Raw genomic sequence first — 19,431 nt, 5'->3', positions numbered from 1 at the left:
CTGGTCACACTGTTTCTGATCCAAGCCAAGATGCCCTTGGCCTTCTTGGCCACCTGGGCCAATGAAACAAACCAAACATTCACAGTGCCTTATCTTTAATAACCAATACACCTTTCCTATCCTTATCTTTATCCACGCACAAAGCCTGCAGCCTCTAAGACAACAAGAGCAGAGGCTTATTGTATGTGTTTTGTCTGTGTGTCTGTCAGGCTTCCTGTGAGCTGAGCTTGGATTCTATGTGCTGACTGAGCCACTGGAGAACCCTTTGGTCTTGAGGGTGTTCCTGCTGGATCTGGTGGATGATGGCATTGATGGTACGGAGCCGGTCCAGCAATTTCTGCTGCTTCTTCCTCCAGGCTTGTTCAGTGTGGCACAGAGGAACGTACTTACCTTCCTTCAGTGCCTGCAGATGCTTCTGGCGTGTCTGGAAGGCCACAATCTCCAAAAGGTTCTGCAAAAAGCAACAATGGAAATTGCTTGAGCAGCAGATTGTGCACAGAAAAGAACTACGGAAATATGGGATTCGTGTCACAAGTAACTGATGTCTTTAGAAACAGAAGGGTTTCTTAGGACAGACACTACTGTGACGCCCCCATTGGAACAGCCAAACGCATCCCCACTCTGAGTCATGCAGAGATACCCTCATGTCACAGAATTGTATGCAGGGTAACCCTTGCCAGGGAAGAGTTTCACCAACTTAAAAAACTTTGATATGGGTCTCAAGCTTGTAACATCCTCACAGGTAGCCAGCTAGCACTCAAAAACGATAGTTGTTACCAGATATTTTCAAGACACAAGGGACATCCTTCAGGCTGATATGTTCAAACAAGTGCTGCCTCACTAAGGGCGCAACTGCAGCATCAGCTCAGGACCAACTATGAACTCTCAAAATGTGCTCAGGTAAAGTGTTGCTGAAATTACATGCCAAGCACACCCAGTTCACAGTGAGACAAAGAGGTGGGGAGCTGGCAACAGAAGAAAGCAGAAGGTTCTCTTTGGCTCACCTGCTGCAAGGCAGCACATACACTCACCCATCGTTTCTTGTACCGAAGAAGTTCTGCGTCTGAATCGAGGCTGTTGCACTCGGCCTGCAGTCTGTGCAATTCTTCCTGCTTTTCCGACAACGCAGTGCTAAGAGACGCTTGGGCGCTCTCCAGCTCCAGGATGGTTTTGTCGCAGTCTCGAATGTTCTGGTAAGCAGAGGAGAAGTAAGTGGCAGATTCTGATTCTTTAGTTCACCTGCATTCCCAGCCATCTTCCCAGAACTATTTTACTGTAAAGCGTTTTCTATGTCTGCTCCCTGTGCGGTGCTGTGCCTGTGCACAAGCAAGATCTGCAACCCAACAGCCCCGGTGTCTGTGCTGAGTGTGTTCAGGTGCTCAGTACAAGGCAAACGCAGGTTACGCAAACTCTTGCAGCCCTGCTTCACTTGCTCACCTCCTGGGTTTCTCTGATCTGCTTTCTCAACTCCTGTTTCTTGCGGTGGACGTCACTCAGGGTGATATGTTTCTTATCTTTTTTTTTCTGACTCTCTCCATGACTTGCTATCGCCTCTCTACGAGAAACAGATGCCTCCATATCACGAATCATCTTCTCCTGTTGCTTCATCAGCTGGCCGTAGCGGACCTGCCATTTGTCAAGATATAAAATAGGCTGAAAATAATGACTGTTTACAAACAATATCTAACTGAAGTCTTCTGTGTGGCAAATCCCATCAACATTAACCAGATACACGTGAGCCTTGGCAAGCCAAATTTGCTCTATATTTGAACCTAATTTGCCCTGTGTGAATCTGGAAGGCTGGATTATCAACTCGCCTAAAGTAATCATCAAAATGTTTCACTGGAACTCATTCGCAACAGAAAAGCAGAAGAATCCCAGGAATGAAAAGGCACAGTTGCATCACCAGAAGATAGAAGACTTCCCTAACCAGTGATTGAGATGATGCAACACTTAGTAACCAACATTTTGTTGCATATAAATTGGGGTTACAGAATAAGATGGCAGATATATAACATAATTAAATAGATTTGTCATCTGCTGCTGCAGCCTCTTACATAGCAGGCACAAGGAATACATAAAGTCCATGTGTGCTGGATGGATTTAATTCAATTAAGCTGCAGGTTGGTAAGATTTCCAGTAGTGCTGGGGCCATGAAGATGCTACTGCTCCAGCCTGTTTCTCATTCCTGCCTTATGTTTCAGCAACTCCAAAGCTGAATATGTTGCATGAAACTTCCTCTCCTCAGTCCTCTTCTGCCAGAGCCTTACCTGCTTCCTACGAATCTCTGTTTTCATGGCCTGGATTTCACCTTGTGATTTCTCAAAATCCACCGCTGCACGCACCTCTTTTGTCAGCTGGATCTTTCTCTCCCATAGCATGATTTTTTGCCTTTAGTGACAGAAAAGGAAAACAGTGCCTTTGTAGACAACAGAGACAACGCTCCTGAGATTGATTCTGCACACAGAGCTAAATGGTTCAGCAGCAGATAAGAAGTTGGACATGGGACATAGAAAAGGGCAGCAACAGAGCAGCATGAAATCAGACAGGACACTCTGCAATTTAGAAAATGGTGTGACGCCTGTAAAAACAAGCAAGCCCAGATGGACAGGGGGCTGAGGGACCCCAATTAATTGCTCAATGCAGCACACTCGCTCTGAGTTACTGGCAGAGGAGATCACATGCGGATCTCATATGTCATATGATCTTCCCATACAGATCTCGGCAACATCCAGCACAAGCAAGCATGCTGGACCCATTAAAGCCAACATCCTCTCAGCTCTCACTGGCTATGGAGACAGCTAAAGCACCTTTCAGGTTTTGTGTTTCAAAAATTCATTAAACTCCTTTTGTCTTCTCCAAGGACAGAAGCACATTTACTGGCATTGGTTCAGCTTGGTGACTGGAGAAGAAAGGTAACATGGACACATATACATAAAGGCATAAAGGAATAATCTCTCTGGCACCTACTCTGCTTCCACCAGGCTGTTTGACAGTCTTTCTTTCTCCTTAGTCAATTGACTGAGCTTCTCCTGCATCTCAACTGATTCTTTTTCGGCTTCCTAGATTTGGGAAGCATAAACCAATACAACATTAGCAGACCAAGAAAGATTTTCAGAATCACTATTTGCCTCTGATCTGCATGGGAGGTTGAGACCTGGAAACAAGATGTCAAGCCTCTGTACCTTGAGAGAGCGTACAAACTCGTTCTTTGTGATAATGTTGCCATAGTGCAGCTCCTCAAAGCTGCTGTTGTTCTTGTTGATCAACACATTCAACTTCATCAATTCATTTGTCATGTTCCTCATGTGATGCTTGATGTCTTTTTGCTCTTTAATTTCCTGCTGAATTTCATCTACAGGTGAACAGAAGAAAGTCTTAAAATTCCCAGGAGCACTGGGTTGAGTAGACAAGGTGTGACAAACTGCTGTTAGAGCAGACAATGCTGCATGCGGACACACCTGTGTCTCATATACCCGGCCAAAACATCTTCCCATAAGCCCAAAAATCAAACACGGTTTTGAAGGAGACTACAGTGGAGAAGAGTTGGGTTTGGCCAAGGAAAGTGCTGACATTAGCAGGGACATTTACTTACCAACTACCTGCAAACTTTATTTAAGAAGTGTAACAGATTATATGGTCACTGAGGGTTCAGCGGTGTCAGTTAAGACAGCAGGATTAATCATTACAGGAAATAACAACAAGCAAAACTGCAGGAGGTGCCTGGCTTTTAGGCCCTGAGGAGAGTACTGGGCTATTTGTATTATTGCTCACTTATATAGGAGCACTGAGGGCATTCTTTGGTGAAGGTTGAGAATTACCTGTTTGTGAAATTTCACTCCCTTTTTAGTCCATTCATGGATGAACATTTGAAGAAGGAGTTGAGGTATGACTTACTTTCAGTACGTATTTTCTTCTGCTGCATTATTGTGATCTGCTTCTTTAACAAGTCCAAGGAGGCTATTTGTTCATCCCGTTCATGTGTCAATTTCACTAGCTCTTTCTGCAGATTGAGCCAGGACTTCTGTAGTGTTGTCATCTTCAAACTATATTCTTCTATCTCCTTGGTCAACCTGTTGATCTCAATTTCCAGTGGTCCCAATTCTTGACCCTGTATGAGGGTAACGTTTGAGATTAATCAGGCAGGAGCTGCTGGAACACATGATTACAGCATCACTGCAGAAGGCCAGTCCAGCTGCTGAGATGCCTACTAAATACATTAACTATACTGTTATTTTGTCAGTCAGTTGCATTCTGCCTCTATTTCCTGAGCTCCATAGGACTAATCATTCCTGACCTCACAGGAATAAATGCAACAGAAGCCTAAAGAGTTCTCAAACTCCAGCAAGAGGGCCTCCTAAGCTCCTACAATACCTGGACATTCAAACATTCGTGAGGCACATGACACAGTACTCATTTCCACACTGATATCCATAAATATAAATAAATAAAGACCTCATTGCTCTCTACAACTACCTGAAAGGTGGTTGTAGAGAGGAGGGTGCTGGCCTCTTCTCCCAAGTGACAGGGGACAGGACAAGAGGGAATGGCCTCAAGCTCTGCCAGGGGAGGTTTAGGCTGGACGTTAGGAAAAAATTCTTTACAGAAGGGGTCATTGGGCAGTGGAACAGGCTGCCCAGGGACGGGGTTGAGTCACCTTCCCTGGAGGTGTTTAAGGCACGGGTGGACGAGGTGCTGAGGGATATGGTTTAGTGTTTGATAGGAACGGTTGGACTCGATGATCCGGTGGGTCTCTTCCAACCTGGTTATTCTGTGATTCTGTGTGATTCTGTGATTCTGTGAAATGTTTTACAGCTCACAGTGCTAGGGACAACATGTGAATGGGAACAACCATCAAGCAACTTAACTCACTCTGCCTGTTCCATTCTCCCCTTGTCAGCCTTTGCAGATTTTATAATGTGATCCTATTTACTCCTGAAGTCTTGATGTCATTCAACATTATCATCAGATGTAGACAACTCCCTGAAGAAATCAGTGCTAGCCACACCCTCATTTCTCAATTCCCTACTGCCAGCTCTTCTTTGCATGCATGTACATAAACTCATACATTAACTAGTGCAGCTTTTAAATCACAATACTGATGCCTGAAAGTTTTAACTATCCAGCACTCACGCAGTTGCATTTATCAAGGATATCTGTGGTCACCACAAAGAACAAAATCAAGTTTGGGATTGAAATGTAAAGGTACATACCTCCTGCTGAGAAAGAATCTCCTCCAACTTCTTGTTGTACTGGCTGAGGACCCTTTGCTTGTTCTCAGTCAGGAGTTGGGACTTTGCAATCTCACTTTCCTTGCAGCTGATCAGATCTTCAACATTTTTTATTTCCTTGTCCAGCTCACAAAGTGTGTTTTGGAGAACTGTCAGCCTGCAGTTGGTATGAGTTGTATCTAGAATAACCTGGGCGATATCATTCTCAACCTTGGAACACTGCAGCTCCTAGGAATAGCAACAGACAGAAAACAAATTATGATGACCAACAGCAACTCATTTATTTGTAATGCCAACTTATCAAAGCACAGGGGATTTAGATTCTACTCCCCAGGTCTGTGCTACAAGCTGTAAGCAAGCTAGTCACCCTCTCTGTACCTTTGTTTCTCCATCTATTGACAGGACATAGCAATATTTACCTATAGTCTGTAGTCTCTGCACTATATTCTACTGTGCAACACGGATGTGATAGGAGTCAATGCAGAGCATCCATTTACTCATGTCTATCAGGAAGGGAGGTTGAGAGGCCTTTCTCACAATTGAAGCCAACCCTGGCAGTCTTCCAGTTACTTAAGGTATCCCCTTGATTTAAAAAAGCTAGGGTCATGCTGAAGTAACCCATGAAAACAGAGTGCATTTTGTTAGTGCTAGGCCACACAACTCAATACAATAAATACTAGGCTGAATCTTCTAGTTTTCCTATCTGTACCAGTTATTCCCCAGGAGAGGAGCTTATCATGCCATATAGAACTGAGCCTGGTTTGGATGTTCCTTCAACTGTAATCCTTACTTTGAAACAGCGAGTAAGCCTGTACCATGTTCCATGATGCAGTATAGAGATATAAGTTAGTTTAATGCAGAGTATATAAGTACCACATTTCCACTGTCTTCCTGCAATACATAAGAACTTGAACCACATTATAGTAAATATTCCCAGGATTCATCATTCTGCCCTGTTTCTGAAGTAAAGAAGGAATAGTATGTTATGAGTCTGGCATTTTGGCCAAGCTCTTGCATACACCATAATCCTGCAGTAAGATCACCAGAAGAACCAGTTTGGAGTTGCAAACCCAGCAGTTTCAATTGTAGACCAGAAAACCAAAATACAGACACGGACAAAATACACTTGAGAAACACTGCTCCAGGCTGCTTGCTTCCCCTGCCTTCTCAAATGGAAGAGCTACCATACCAGATCTGTTTTTCTCTGATGAACTTTTGCAGCCAGTTGTGAGAAGTGTTTTGCAGCTTTGCTGGACATCATCTGGTCCTGAAGCTTTGCCATGATTTCGTTCTCCATCTGCACTTTGGCATCAGTTACTTTCTCTATATCCTTATTGATGGACTGCAACTCATTCAGAAGAGCAGCTTGATCCTAAAAAGTAGGGAAGACAGACAGGATCACTACAACTGTTTGGGGAAGGGGATTAAATATCTGTATCCAGTTCAAAAGGATTCTTATTCCAAGGAACTCTTCTCACCATCTTGGTCCTGTTGAGGGTCTGTTCTGTCTCGTGGAGAATGCGAGTATAGGTGGCAGATTCAACTTTCAAGGCTTCTTGCTTTGAAAGGCACTGGGCTATCAGTTTCTTTGTTGTGTTGGCATCGTTCTGTAAACGGTTCAGGATGGTGACAAGCAACTCATTCTTCTCCTCCTCCTTCCTGATTGACTTGCTACAGCTCTGGATGTCCATTTCTAGGGACTTGAGGTCATGTTTGTATTTGCTGGAGAGGCAAAGGGGATGGAAAATCATCACAGGGACTGATTCTTGTGCTGAACAGTAATCTACAAATTCCTCTTTTAAAAAATGCTATTGCAGCAACAGCTGGCCAAGATCTTTTTATAAAGGCTTGTCTGCTGTGACACTGCAGAGTCATCAGAAGATGAATGGAGACATTAAGATTTAAAAGGAAATCTATACAGGAAAATTAATTCCTTCTTTCAGTCCTGTCCCCACCCTCCATTCTTGCCAGAATGCCACCCTGCAAAAGCATATTGTTTCTTCTCAGAGAATCAGTCAAGCTTTAAGACTCCAGACCAAATAAACACTTCCTTTGGCAACAATAGGAAGGTTTTCCTGAAGATGTCTAAAGCCATCACAAAATCCTAACCAAACGGGGACAGAGAAATCCTTCTTGCTGTCTAGCACTTTGGATTGAGAGATGTCACAAAGGTAAAGCAGCTCTTTTAAAGGAAAAAAAAATAGGAATAGAAAAACTCTAAGCAGCATTTAAAACCCACGCATTTTGAGGGAAAGCTGTATTTTGGACAAAGAAAATGTTAACAAAGAACCGTGCTTCTTATCTTTTAACCTTATTGTGCTGTAGAGCAGCAAACTTGTTCTGCTTGACATATCCTGCACATAAAGTCATAAACTTGACAGAAAACACACTGCCCCTTTTATAATCCCTCCTTTCCAAACTATCTGAGGTCTCTCTTGAGACTGTTTTCAGATACCACACCTCAGCAACTCTTGTGCAGCAGCATAGGCCTCATCTCTTTGCTTCATTGCAATCAAGCTGCTATTCCAGTGGCTAATCAATTGCTTTTTCTCCATGTTAATAGCCTGTATCTCCATACAAACCTAGGGAAGAGAGAGTTGGTAGACAGGATGAATCTATACTGTGTTGAAGAACTCAATTCATGTTACAATACAATATTTTTTTTCTGTTCATAATATGCTGGGTGGGAACAGCTTCAACTAAGAGATGTCTGGTTTATTGTCACATCAGGCCACAGAGGTGTGGGAGGAAGTGATTTACAGGGAATTCTTAAAGACAAAGTTAAAAAAAAAAAAAAAAGAAGAAGTCTCCAGTCCTCCAGACAGGAACAATCCATGGAACTCTGGCCTACATTGTACACACCGCGTGAGCATGAGCCAAAGGGGTCAGCTCTTCTAGAGGGAAATATTAACCAGAAGCTAAAAAAATACCCTCCTACCTCATTTACTGCTTGCCGAGTTAGTTTTGTGTTCTCTGCCTGGGCCACCAACTGAGCATCAAACAGAGCAATCTGTTCTTGTAGTTCGTAGGCTTTTCTTGTTAAGCGGTCTACAAGAAGATCCTAAAGCCAGAGCCAAACAGCTCAGGATGAGCAATACAAACAAACTCTTAACCAGCTATATTCTACAAGAATAGCATAGGCTAGAAAAAGGATTAAATTGGCAAGTGGATTAGATCTGATTCCTAATGAAACTTTTCCATTCATATACAAATGACTCATGAATATGTCACCTTCTTTGCTGACTTTTGATTATTCAATTTGCAGAAGTAAATTGATACTTCAGATACGAAGCAGCACTCAGTTCCTGCCATCATGGATTATATTGCGCCACCTCTCCAGCAGTTGGAAACCTTACTACCTTATGTTTTAAAATTCTTTCTTAAAAAACATCTAAATCCGTTTGATTCCAACCGTTTGCATGTAATTCTGCATTAACAATAATCTGCCTGCGTCCTGCGGCAAGCAGAAGGCAGCAGAGGGAGCTCCAGCACACCAACCAAAGTTCCCTTCCCATTGTGAAACTCATTGTGACTCAGAACAATTACCAAGAACTGAATACATGATACTCTTTCAGTAAATATCTTTCTGCCCCATGCCCCTTTGCTTAAGCAAAGAGTGATTTACCATTAAAAGGCTTGTCAAAAACCTTTGGGCAGTACACATCGCTATCTTGGCAGTGGGAATTGTTTCATTTTCAGAAAAGCCTATGGGTCTTTTTCAAGTATTTGGGAAAATAACCCCACATGTGTTCCATGATTCAACCACTACAGCCTTTCTTCTGGCAAGGAGCACATCTTCAAAGACTCCCCACTAACTGACATCTGTATTTATTCATTTATTTTAAAGCAGTTTCACTTAATACCTGTTTTCTCTTTTCCAGCTCAGCCTGGACCTTCTCTGCCTCAGCCTTCTTTGTTGCCCGTTTCATTAGTAAAATATTATGATGCATATCCTGGTCCATGTTCTGCATATAGAAGAGACGCAAGGCCAGGTTTTCAGCCTGGGTCTGCATTGCAGAAACTGGGGAGGCAGAAGGAAAAAGATTGACAGCAATGTTTGTAGGACACATTTTAAACAGAGATAAAAGGGAAAGAAATTTAGAAGTACCCAAAGCAAAACCTGCACGTATACCAGCTAAATCAGCCCTCCATGAAATGAGAATTTTCATTAGCTGTGAAGAACAGCTCCACAAGCAAAGCTAAAAATCTTGGTAAGTAAATCTTCGATTCATACAGAATCCCAATAAATAAAGAAAGGGCCTCAGGAGGCTGTGAGTCCACTCCTCTGTCCCAAAACAGGACTATCTCTTTCTCAGTCTGTTGAACGCTTTTCTAATTTTTTCAATAACCTGCAAAAACTTTCTAGGCAATTTATTTTAATGTGTAGCTATCCTTGCCATTGAAATTGTTTCACCTATTTCCCATTCAAATGCCTGGATGGGAAAAGAGTAAAAAAAAAAAAATTAGTCACAAAAAGACACAAATAGAATTAGTTAAGTCCCATTTCTTTGGCTGGAATGTGTTGCTATCTGGATGCTGCTCTCACACACCTGGCTGCCCCTATTGAACTACAATCTCATCACACCCTTGCAGAAACACAGGCGAACATAACAGTGATGGGAATTTTCCTTCTTTTAAGACACAGAACACCCTAAACAACAGGAACAGTTTTACTTTTAAGTTCTAGAGATGTTCTCAGAAGTACAATGTAGCAACATGGTGTTAGAAACAACAGAAATCATGTGGCAACCAGGAGTATCTGTGAAACTTTTTAATGGATGCACTGTTCCTGAAGAATTTTACTGTATTTTTCAATTCAATGCTTCACTGATACTCAAACCCATTTCTCTGCATAGCACTAGAATTAGGAAACATTACAAGGACTGCCTTGGTCACCTTTCTTGCGTTCATCATCTCTGTCCTGACACATTTTCTTGTAAGCATGCCTGCGGCTCTCCAATTCCTCTTCCAGCTGCCGACGTGCTGTGGCTGCCTGAGAGCAGCGCTCACTGCTCTTCTCCAGTTCCGTTTGCAGTTGGGCCAGCTGCTGCTGCTCCCCATAAAGAATCACTCCCAGCTCTTCTTTTTGCACTTTGCTCTTCTTTATTGCTGCCCTCTGCAAACACAGGAGGAGATCAGCTATCGCATTTCAGCCTGGGCAGGGACGGGCTGCTGTGGGAAGGCAAAGGAAGAATGCTGCATACCAGTTCCTGAAGCTCTAGGTTCACTTTTTCTATCTCCTTATTAAAGTAATTCTCCAGAGCAGCTTGGAATCTTCTCATCAGTGGCTGTAAAGAAGTATGATGTTGATAAGCTTTAACATACGTGTGTAAATAAATTATAAAGAAACCTTACTGCTATCCTCACTATTAAATAAAACATATCTTCTACCATAGATGCTTGCATTCTTATTTTAGCCACATTCACAGTAACAAATGAGACGAGTTATATAGCGGGTATTTGTTGACATCAGAAAATGACCACTGAAAATATTTGGAAGTCAGAAAGATATTGGAAGAGCTACATCTGAGAACCCATCCACTACTTTTGCTGCAAGTAATTCTCTTTCAGGAGCAATGAGGAGGATATATTTACCCACTATGTTGTCACTTCTGAAGCTGTAACTTTAGGGTTAACATCAAGGCCATAGAAACATTCCGGAGTCAATACTTTTGCAAAAGCTATTTTTAAACATGTAGTTTCAGCATACAGCTAAGCCACTGCTTACAATTTACCTCACACATTTCATACAGATAAACCCAGCAAATCTGCAAAGAACGGCAAGATTTGAGAACTTCTCACATGTTCTGGGTCCAAGACAACCAGTTGTGTTTCTTCTATAGTTTCTTCACTGCTTGCACTTATTTTGTGTTCCTCAGCTCCATGCTGCTGGGGTTCCTCTTCCCATCTTTGGTCACCATGCTCACTAGTCATCTGACCGAGCTGCTCAAAGGTAGATTCTGAATGGAGAGTAACAGGTTCTCCAATGTCACCTGGACCCCAACCCGCAAAAAAAAACAACAAACCATAAAGACTTAAATTTCACAGTATTGTGCCTCCAGCTGGATTAATAATGATTAGAAAGGGAGGAAACTAGAAACTGCTTGATAGAGGGTATTGAGTATTGTACTGTCAATACAGAACTGAATGATACCTGACTTCATGCTGCTGTTCACCTCCACTGACAATGCTGTTGCCTGCAGAGGAGCACTTGGAGACGTATGGGAAGGGCTTCCTCTGTCTGCTATTGGCTGCTCCATGTCACCCAGTTCAGGAGAGAAACTGTCTACTTCCATTTTGCCCGAAAAAGTCTCAGGAAATTTTTCCTAAAACATAAAATACATTACCTGATATAGCTTTCTGATCTAACTCTATTTGCCCCTAAAAATCTGCTTATTTTCATTATCATGAGACATGAATGATGCAGATGAACAATCAACAAAGGGGTCTTGTTCCAAAGTCAGCACATAAATATGGACCTGGGAATCGTAGGTGCTAACACACTCAATATATGAGTGAGCAGTGTGCTGCTGTGGCAAAGAAAGCCTGCAGGATGTGGGGTTGTATCAACGAGGGCATCACTGGCAGAGATAAAGAAGTTATTATCCTGCTCTACTCAGTGCTTGTCAGGATGCACCTGGAATACTGCATCCAAATTTGGGTCCCGCTATACAAAAAAAGTTGTGGACAGGCTGGAGAGGGTCTAGAGAAGGGTGCTTGGAGAAGTAGTGGACGTCTCATCCCTGGAGGTGTTGAAGGCCTGCGTGGATGGGACTTTGAGCCCCCTGATCCAGTAGAAGGTATTCTTGCCCATGGCAGGGGGCTGGAACTGTATGGGTTTTGAGGTCCTTTTCAACTCAGACCATTTTATGATTCTGTGAAATCACCTCCACAGCAAGATGTGCTGGAGCTCTGATTGCACCATGCTGAGCCGGGCCCAGTTCCACTTCAGATCCCTCTGCTGCGACATCGGGTGGCTCCTCCATGGGGCTGGGACTGTAACCAGAGGGTCCCATACGAGAGAGAGTGAGAGAATGAGAACTGGCCCTGCGCCCAGCTCCCCAGGGCCCATTAACCTGCCGGCTGTGGGGGCACAGGCATAGGTGGGACGGGAGGCCAGGTGGGATCAGTGTGGCCAGCAGGTCTGAGGGAAGGGATTCTGCCCCTCTATTCCTCTCTTGAGAGACCTCAGCTGGAGGATTGTGTCCAGTTCTGGAATCCTCAATATAAGAAGGACTGTTGGAACAGGTCCTGAGGAGGCTACAAAGATGATCAGAGGGCTGGAGCACCTCCCATATGAGGACAGGCTGAGAGAGTTGGGCTTGTTCAGCCTGGAGAAGAGAAGGCTCTGTGGAGATCTTAGTGACCTTCCAGTACTTGAAGGGGCTATAAGAAAGCTGGAAAGGGACTGTTCACAAAGGCTTGTAGTGATAGGACAAGGAACAATGGGTATAAACTGGAGAGGGGCAGAGCTAGACTGGACATAATGAGGAACTTCTTCACCGTGAGACTGGCGAGGCGCTGTCACAGGTTACCCAGAGAAGCTGTGGCTGCCCCATCCCGGGAGGGGTTCAAGGCCAGGTTGGATGGGCCTTGGGCAGCCTGACCTAGTGGGAGGTGTCCCTGCCCTTGCCGGCGGGGTTGGAACTGGATGGTCTTCAAGGTCCCTTCCAACCCAAACTATTCTGTGATTCTATGATGGCAGCAGAGCTCAGGCCGTGGGGCCGGGCGGTGGCAGCGGAGCCCGGGTCGGGCCGGGCCGGTCCAGGCCGCAGCGCAGCCCCTCACTCACCGGTACCGGCTGCACCGTCTCCCGTTGCCAGGCAACGCCCCAACGCCCGGTCACGTGACCGAGGCGGACCGCACCACCTCAACCCGCGGCGCAGGGCGGAGGGGGGGGGTTGAGCGTTGTCGGACCGCACCACCTCAGCCCGCGAGAGGGGGGGAGTCGGACCGCACCATTTCAGCCCACGCTGACGGTAACGGAGGAAGGTGGGGGGGGGGGCGGACCATACCATCTCAGCCGGGGTGGGGGGGATCGGACTGTACCATCTCAGCCCGTCGGTCCCCGGGCGAGCCCCAGGGCAGCAGGTACCGGCGCCGCAGCACCGGGATGCGCTGGGAGGCGGCGGGGGGAGCCCCGGTGAGGCGGGAGGGCGGGGCCGCGGGGCGGGGCAGGGCCCGGTGGGGCGCGGTGCCGGCTGCTGGGAGCCCGCCGGGGGCCGGTGCGGTCCCTGCAGCCGCGGGAAGTTTGCCTGGGGGGTCGTCGTCGTTACCGGTAACGGCGCCGGGGGGCGGCGGGGCCGGGGCCGCGGGCGGGGCGCGGCGGCGGGGGCCAGGCACCGGGGGTCCTCCCCGGGGATGCATCTCTCGGGATAACCGGGGTCCCCTCCCTGGGGATGCATCCCTTGGGATTGGCAGAATCCCCTCTCCAGGACTGCATCCCCTGGGATAACTGAGAGCCCCTCCCTGGGGCTGCATCCCTTGGGATTGCCATGATCCCCTGTCCAGTTATGCATCCCCTGGGATAACCGGGATCCCCTTCCTGGCGATGAATCCCTTGGGATAGCTGAGATTCCCTGTCCAGGGCTGCATCCCCTGGGATAACCAGGATCCCCTCCCCAGGGATGCATCCCTTGGGATAACCGGGATCCCCTGTCCAGGGCTGCATCCCTTGGGATTGCCATGATCCCCTGTCCAGTTATGCATCCCCTGGGATAACCGGGATCCCCTCCCCAGGGATGCATCCCTTGGGATGGCTGAGATTCCCTGTCCAGGGCTGCATCCCTTGGGATAGCTGAGATCTCCTGTCCAGGGATGCATCCCTCGGGATAGCTGGGAGCCTCAGAATGCATCCCTTGGGATTGCCTTGATTCCCTGTCCAGGGATGCATCCCTTGGGATAACCGGGAGCCCCTGTCCAGGGATGCATCCCCTGGGATAACCGGGATCCCCTTCCTGGGGATGAATCCTTTGGGATAGCTGAGATCCCCTGTCCAGGGCTGCATCCCTTGGGATGACTGGGAGCCCCTGTCAGGGACTGAATTCCTTGGGATAATCAGCATCTCCTGTCCAGCGACACATCCCTTGGGATGGCCGGGATCCCCTGCCTGGTGATGCATCCCTCGGGATGCCAGGATCCTGGGCAGTTGTGCGCTTCATGGCCTTTAGGTCCCCCAGGGCAGGAATCCTGCGTGGAATATTGCTCCCGGTGCTGCTGGCAGCCTGTGAAACAGCTCCTTCCTCATCCCAAGGTCTGCCCATCTTCTTTGCTCTGGTAGCTCCTTGCGAAGGCGTTGCATGCCCAGCTGCTGCCCTGGATGGGAGGAAATAAAAATTAATCTCTTTTAAGAGAAAACAGTGGAAATGTTAAGACCAGGATAGCTCAGGGTGAAGCTCTCAGGCTCGCTGCTGCTGTGGTAGAAGCCTCCTATAAGTCTGTAGCTTTGAGGAGCTGCTTGTCCTGGTGATAACTTTGCTAAAAGCAGAGAGGTCACTGAAAGCTTCTGTGACCCCACGCTGGATTTGCTGAATCCCTAGGTTTGTTCCATCATTTGGTGCTGCATTTGGGGAGCAGGGGCAGGGGGGAGCACTGCTTCTCGGGGCTGCTGGTGAGAGGGATGGGGCACAGAGCTTGAGGAGACTGTTTCTGAGTGTGGCAGGACCATGTGTCTGATGTCTGGCGTATGAACTTTGCAATTAGCTCATCAGCTCAGCTGTCAAACCAGGCTCCTGGGATATTTTAGGTGCTGATATTTAGGGATCTAGTACTGACAGCACGATCAAGCCACGGCTAATGGACATTGGAAATTAAAAGCTGTTCCCTACAGCTCAAGCATTGTAGTTACGTAGTATGAAATGATGTTTGGTCTTGGGACAGAGGGACACACGGCACAAATAATTTCTCAGTGCTAAAGCATGTGTTGCAGTTTGACTTTTATTGCAGGAGGGGTGGTAAGCTTTTTGTTTGCTTTTTTCTGCCTAAGCAGGTGTGGTGGAGAGCAGCAGGCAGGCTCCAATGATAGCATCCTGTTTCACTCTTTATCTCTGAGTCACAAACTTGCAGTATTTGGTCTGCTCTCCCTTTTTTACCTTCTCAGCTGAGATCATCTGAGCGAGATCTGTTCTGCTGAAGTGATTGGAATTGGAGTTGTGCAAGTGTTGGGATTGCAGCCATCGCTGGTGACTGCCGTGACTTTTCCTTTACTCTGTGCTTTGTGTCCCACTGCTGCACCAGAGATCAGGAATGAAAACCTTTTTGGTGACCTAGATAATTCTCCCTGTGAAACAGGATGACTTCAGGATGGCTCCCTATGGTAAACTTTTTTTCTTGATTCGGTTAGGCCATCTTAAACTGCTCCACCTCAGAGCCAGTAGTTTTGAAAGCTTTTTTATTCCCTCTGCCTAGTGTAGAGGTATTGCAATACAAAAGGAAAGTTGTTATAAGGGCTTTCGTTTACACACAGAGAAGTATAGATGAAGTGAGTGACTAGCTGAGAGCCACACAGAAAATCCATTGGAAAGAAGCCCCAAGTTCTGACTCCCAGGCTCCTGTCCTTGTCTCTGTCTGTCTTCCAGCACACTCTATGGTGTGCTTGAGCAAAGATGCAAAGATGCTTGTGCAGAGATGCAAACCTGGCACTTACAGAATCATATAATGGTTTGGTTTGTTTTGGTTTGGAAGGGACCTCAAAGCCCATCCAGTCCCACCCCCTGCCATAGGCAGGGACACCTCCCACTGGATCAGGTTGCTCCAAGCCCCATCCAACCTGGCCCTGAACACCTCCAGGGATGGGGCAGCCACAGCTTCTCTGGGCAGCCTCACCACCCTCATCGTGAAGAATTTCATCCTAATGTCTAATCTAAATCATCTCCCTTCCAATTTAAAGCCATTGAAACCTCCCCAATGCAATGACTCTGTACTCTTTAAATATGTAAAATCAAATTCAAGTTATTAAGTGCAAAAAAAAAAAGATAAAAGCCTGTTGCGTTTTTCTTAAGGCATTTAATGCTTAAATTTTGTGCCGATATTTGACAGCTGGTGTTTCTCCTCTGTGCCCAGACATGCTGTAGGTCTCATGTTTCACTCCAAGGGCCCTGTAACTTGGCTTATTTCGCTTGTAAGGCTCTTAAACTCTTGCACGGCAAATTTACCCTTGGAGCCTCAAGACCTGCTGCCAGGCACAAAGTGCTTAGCAGTGGGGCTTGTCGACTGCCGCCAGCCTCAAAGCACAGGCTGGTTTACAGCTCTGTAGGCTGAACTTATCCATGGGAGAAGCCGTGTTGCCTCTCATGCTTGGGAACCGCTCTGGTGTCAGCGTGCGCCGCACAGACCAGGAGCAACGTGCTGGAGCTCGTGCCAGCCCGTGAGGGAGCCCAGCATCGCTCTCCTTTGCCGGAGCCCAGGAATCTTGTGCAACCGGAGGCAGCAACATTTGGTCCAGCAGCGTCTGCCAAGGTGACGATGCGATCTGCCAAGCCAAACAGGATTTTGTTGTTTATCGGTTTGTGAGAAGGGGAAGGGCATTTCTGAGAGAGGAGAGCAGAGGGTGTTACTTGAGATGCTGCTGGCTGGAACTGGTCAGACTCTTGGGAAGAAGCTCCTGGGGTGATTTCAGGAGTTGGCTCTGCAGCACGTTTCTGAGATCTTGGGTAGCTGAGAAGGGCTGGCACTGACTGGGAGAGCAGCCATGGGCTGCACGAACAGACTTGGTAGCTGTAGCAAAGATTTTTAGTGGCGACAGTTGATGTGTGGGAGAAGAAAATGTGTATGTGCTTAATAAATATTGGCACGCAGCAAGAACTTATCAGCTAATTTAGTGCTTCAGCTTCTGGAGAGCTGCATTCTCTCTGCCACATTGAAAAGAATCCTTGCAAATCGGGGGATAAATAGAAAATTAATATGAAAAATACATTTTTTTGAATGGTGCTGATTTAATAGTGTCTGAGCTCTATGACAGTTCCTGCCTGCCTTCCCAAGCTTGCACCAGAGGCAGCAGAAATACCTGCTGCTCCTCACAACCCAGGCCATGTGTGCAGACATTGTCCCACGCAGAAGAGGGCTCAGAATAGAGCAAACCCTGCAGATTTGCTCTTTTTATTAGCTGCTGGTTTATGTTGCATCTTCTGGGAAGGAGAGCCACGTACACAAGCTGTGTTCCAGAGACTTTGGGGTTGTATGAGTAGACTAGGTGACTTCAGATGTCCAGTTCCTTACCTGGCCCTAGCTGGGACCTACTGCCTGTCTAGTGCTGCAGCCCATCTTTGAAAGTCCCCGGTGATGTAGAAGACCTCTTCAGGTTGCCCTGTTTGGGCACAGCTGCTGTTTGAATGACTAAACTAGATATTCCTTGCCACAGTTCAACTGCCCTGCCACTTGTCCTGTCCTCCATAGACAGCTCTTCCTTTTTTTAGCAGTAACAATTTACATATATGGAGAATTTTAATACATTTCCTTTCCTTTAATCTTTCCTTGGCAGTCTCTTTCCATGCCCCAGCTCACTCTTGTCACTCTCCCTGAAACTATCCAGTGACTCGCATCTTGCTGCAACCAGTACTACACAGAATTCCCTAGCCTGTGGCGATGGTGAAAGGATTAATTTGAAGCTTGCTGATGATATTTCTGTATCCCAGTATATTTGGCTATTTGTTTGCAACATCATAGTGGACTCTCTTTGATTTCTGATGCAAGACAAATGCCGCAGGCTAAATTTCTCTGCTGGCAGGGCATCGTATTCTTCACCTTCTTTTGTTTTTGTTGTTGTTTCCTCTTCCCAGCCTGCATGTGCGTGTGCGTACCTGCAGCGCAGTCCACTTGCACCTCCAGTCAGTGCTGAAGCAGCAGGTGTTCTGCACGATCAAAGCAGTATTTCCCTTTAAATTCCTCCTGCTTTCCAGGGAGCAGCTTTTGATCTTTTACCTGTTGCTTCGTTTTTTTCCTTTGCTAGGTAGAAGCTAATTAAATGTTACCCCTGTTGGCAGAGAAGTCCTGCACCTCTGCCTGCGTTCCTGAGAGCCCCTGGGGAGCTGCAGCAGGACATCAGACGAGCTCTTGGTTCATGTGTGCACTCCATCTGCTGTCCTTAGTAGAAATAGCTCACTTATGTTTGCAGGGGAAGCTTTCCCTGCTAAACAGCCGCAGGCACATGGTACCACCTGCCTCCTTTGCGTGTGCAGGCTTTGGACTTTCAGAGTTTTTATGAAAGGTCTGGCTATCCTGGCTGGTTTCACTCTTGCTAGTGGCAGGGCACAGTGGAACAGGTGCTGCCAACAAAATGCTGCGGTAAGTGGTGTTTCTCTTCAGGTGTGCTGGAGGCTGAAGGCCTCTAATGCTGCCCAGGTTGCTCCACATCGCTGCGTTGGACTCCCACAATGCTGTGTTGAACTAGCACGTTGTAACTTGGTGATGGGAAGGAGGAATCGCTGCAGAGTTTACTGGCTGTATTCTTGCAGGGTGCAACAAGAGGAAAGGTGACTTGTTCTTAAATATGGTTGAAGCAAATGACTCTCTCTAAGATATAACCCAGAGGCTGAAGCAGTACTGTGTTCTTTGACAGTCCAGGCAAGAATGAGCATATGGCTCCATTGAAGTCTGGTTTCTTGGGCTGAGATGTGAAGATAGGTGTTGCTTTTGGTGCTAGAAGGAGGCATGGGTGCAGAGGACTGGCGAAGTATTTCTGCTATGCTAAATGCTTGCTAGGCACAGTATATAGCAGGGTTGAGGCTTCTCCATCAACTTCCAGCAAACACTGAAATGCAGGAACTGCTTACGTGGTGATTCAAGCTGAGAAATCTAGGGATTGCTGGTTAAACCAATAGTTTGTCCTGTCTCCTACTTGGCAGTCTCATTGCAGTCTTCTGTATGTACAAATATCTCAGAAACAGAACAGCTGTTTTCCTTCCCGCAGCTTTCACTCAGCTCTTCGAGAAACTGGTTTCTGTTTGCCCTCTCTGCCTTCTTGCTTCCTTGTTTTTCTGGAGATACTTTAGTGAACACGTTTAAAGAAATTGGAGCTATTCAGTGTTTGATGATGCTCACTTTAGGCCCCTAAATATTTCCTGCATACAGTGCCCTGATAGTACAAGTCAGAACCTGTCTGATTTCTTCTTTTTTCTGGCTACCCCTCTTGTGTGCTCTGCTGACCGTGGTGTGGAGCTTGGCCCACGCTGTTGAACATGGATCTCTTGCCACTTAGCTCTGA

The 19,431-nt window shown here is 46.5% G+C and overlaps 2 protein-coding genes across 4 annotated transcripts in view; one reads left to right on the top strand and one right to left on the bottom strand.

Moving 5' to 3' along the window:
• Window positions 1-114: 114 nt before the first annotated feature.
• CCDC40 (coiled-coil domain 40 molecular ruler complex subunit) lies at window positions 115-13,041 on the bottom strand. The gene is made up of 19 exons (XM_069872716.1): window positions 13,024-13,041; window positions 12,119-12,227; window positions 11,386-11,557; window positions 11,034-11,224; window positions 10,436-10,519; window positions 10,128-10,347; window positions 9,095-9,252; window positions 8,170-8,292; window positions 7,692-7,813; window positions 6,710-6,953; window positions 6,421-6,603; window positions 5,214-5,459; window positions 3,898-4,111; window positions 3,186-3,355; window positions 2,971-3,062; window positions 2,271-2,391; window positions 1,438-1,626; window positions 1,032-1,190; window positions 115-451 (listed from the first exon to the last, which is right to left on the bottom strand). The coding sequence occupies exons 2-19, from the start codon at window positions 12,215-12,217 to the stop codon at window positions 206-208; spliced, it is 3,033 nt and encodes a 1,010-aa protein (XP_069728817.1). The 5' UTR covers window positions 12,218-12,227; window positions 13,024-13,041; the 3' UTR covers window positions 115-205.
• A 186-nt stretch (window positions 13,042-13,227) lies between these two features.
• TBC1D16 (TBC1 domain family member 16) overlaps window positions 13,228-19,431 on the top strand; it is a 34,184-nt gene continuing 27,980 nt past the window's right edge. For all 3 annotated transcript variants that reach the window (XM_069872718.1, XM_069872719.1, XM_069872717.1), the window contains exon 1: window positions 13,228-13,322. The gene's annotated coding sequence lies outside the window, so the exon portion shown is untranslated. The remainder of the gene's footprint in view (window positions 13,323-19,431) is intronic.

The sequence above is a fragment of the Phaenicophaeus curvirostris genome, chromosome 19 (genome assembly GCF_032191515.1).
Source record: "Phaenicophaeus curvirostris isolate KB17595 chromosome 19, BPBGC_Pcur_1.0, whole genome shotgun sequence".
NCBI classification, from domain to species: domain Eukaryota; kingdom Metazoa; phylum Chordata; class Aves; order Cuculiformes; family Cuculidae; genus Phaenicophaeus; species Phaenicophaeus curvirostris.
The sequence above is the reverse complement of the archived record's forward strand: the minus strand, read 5'-3'. Positions and strand labels throughout refer to the sequence as shown.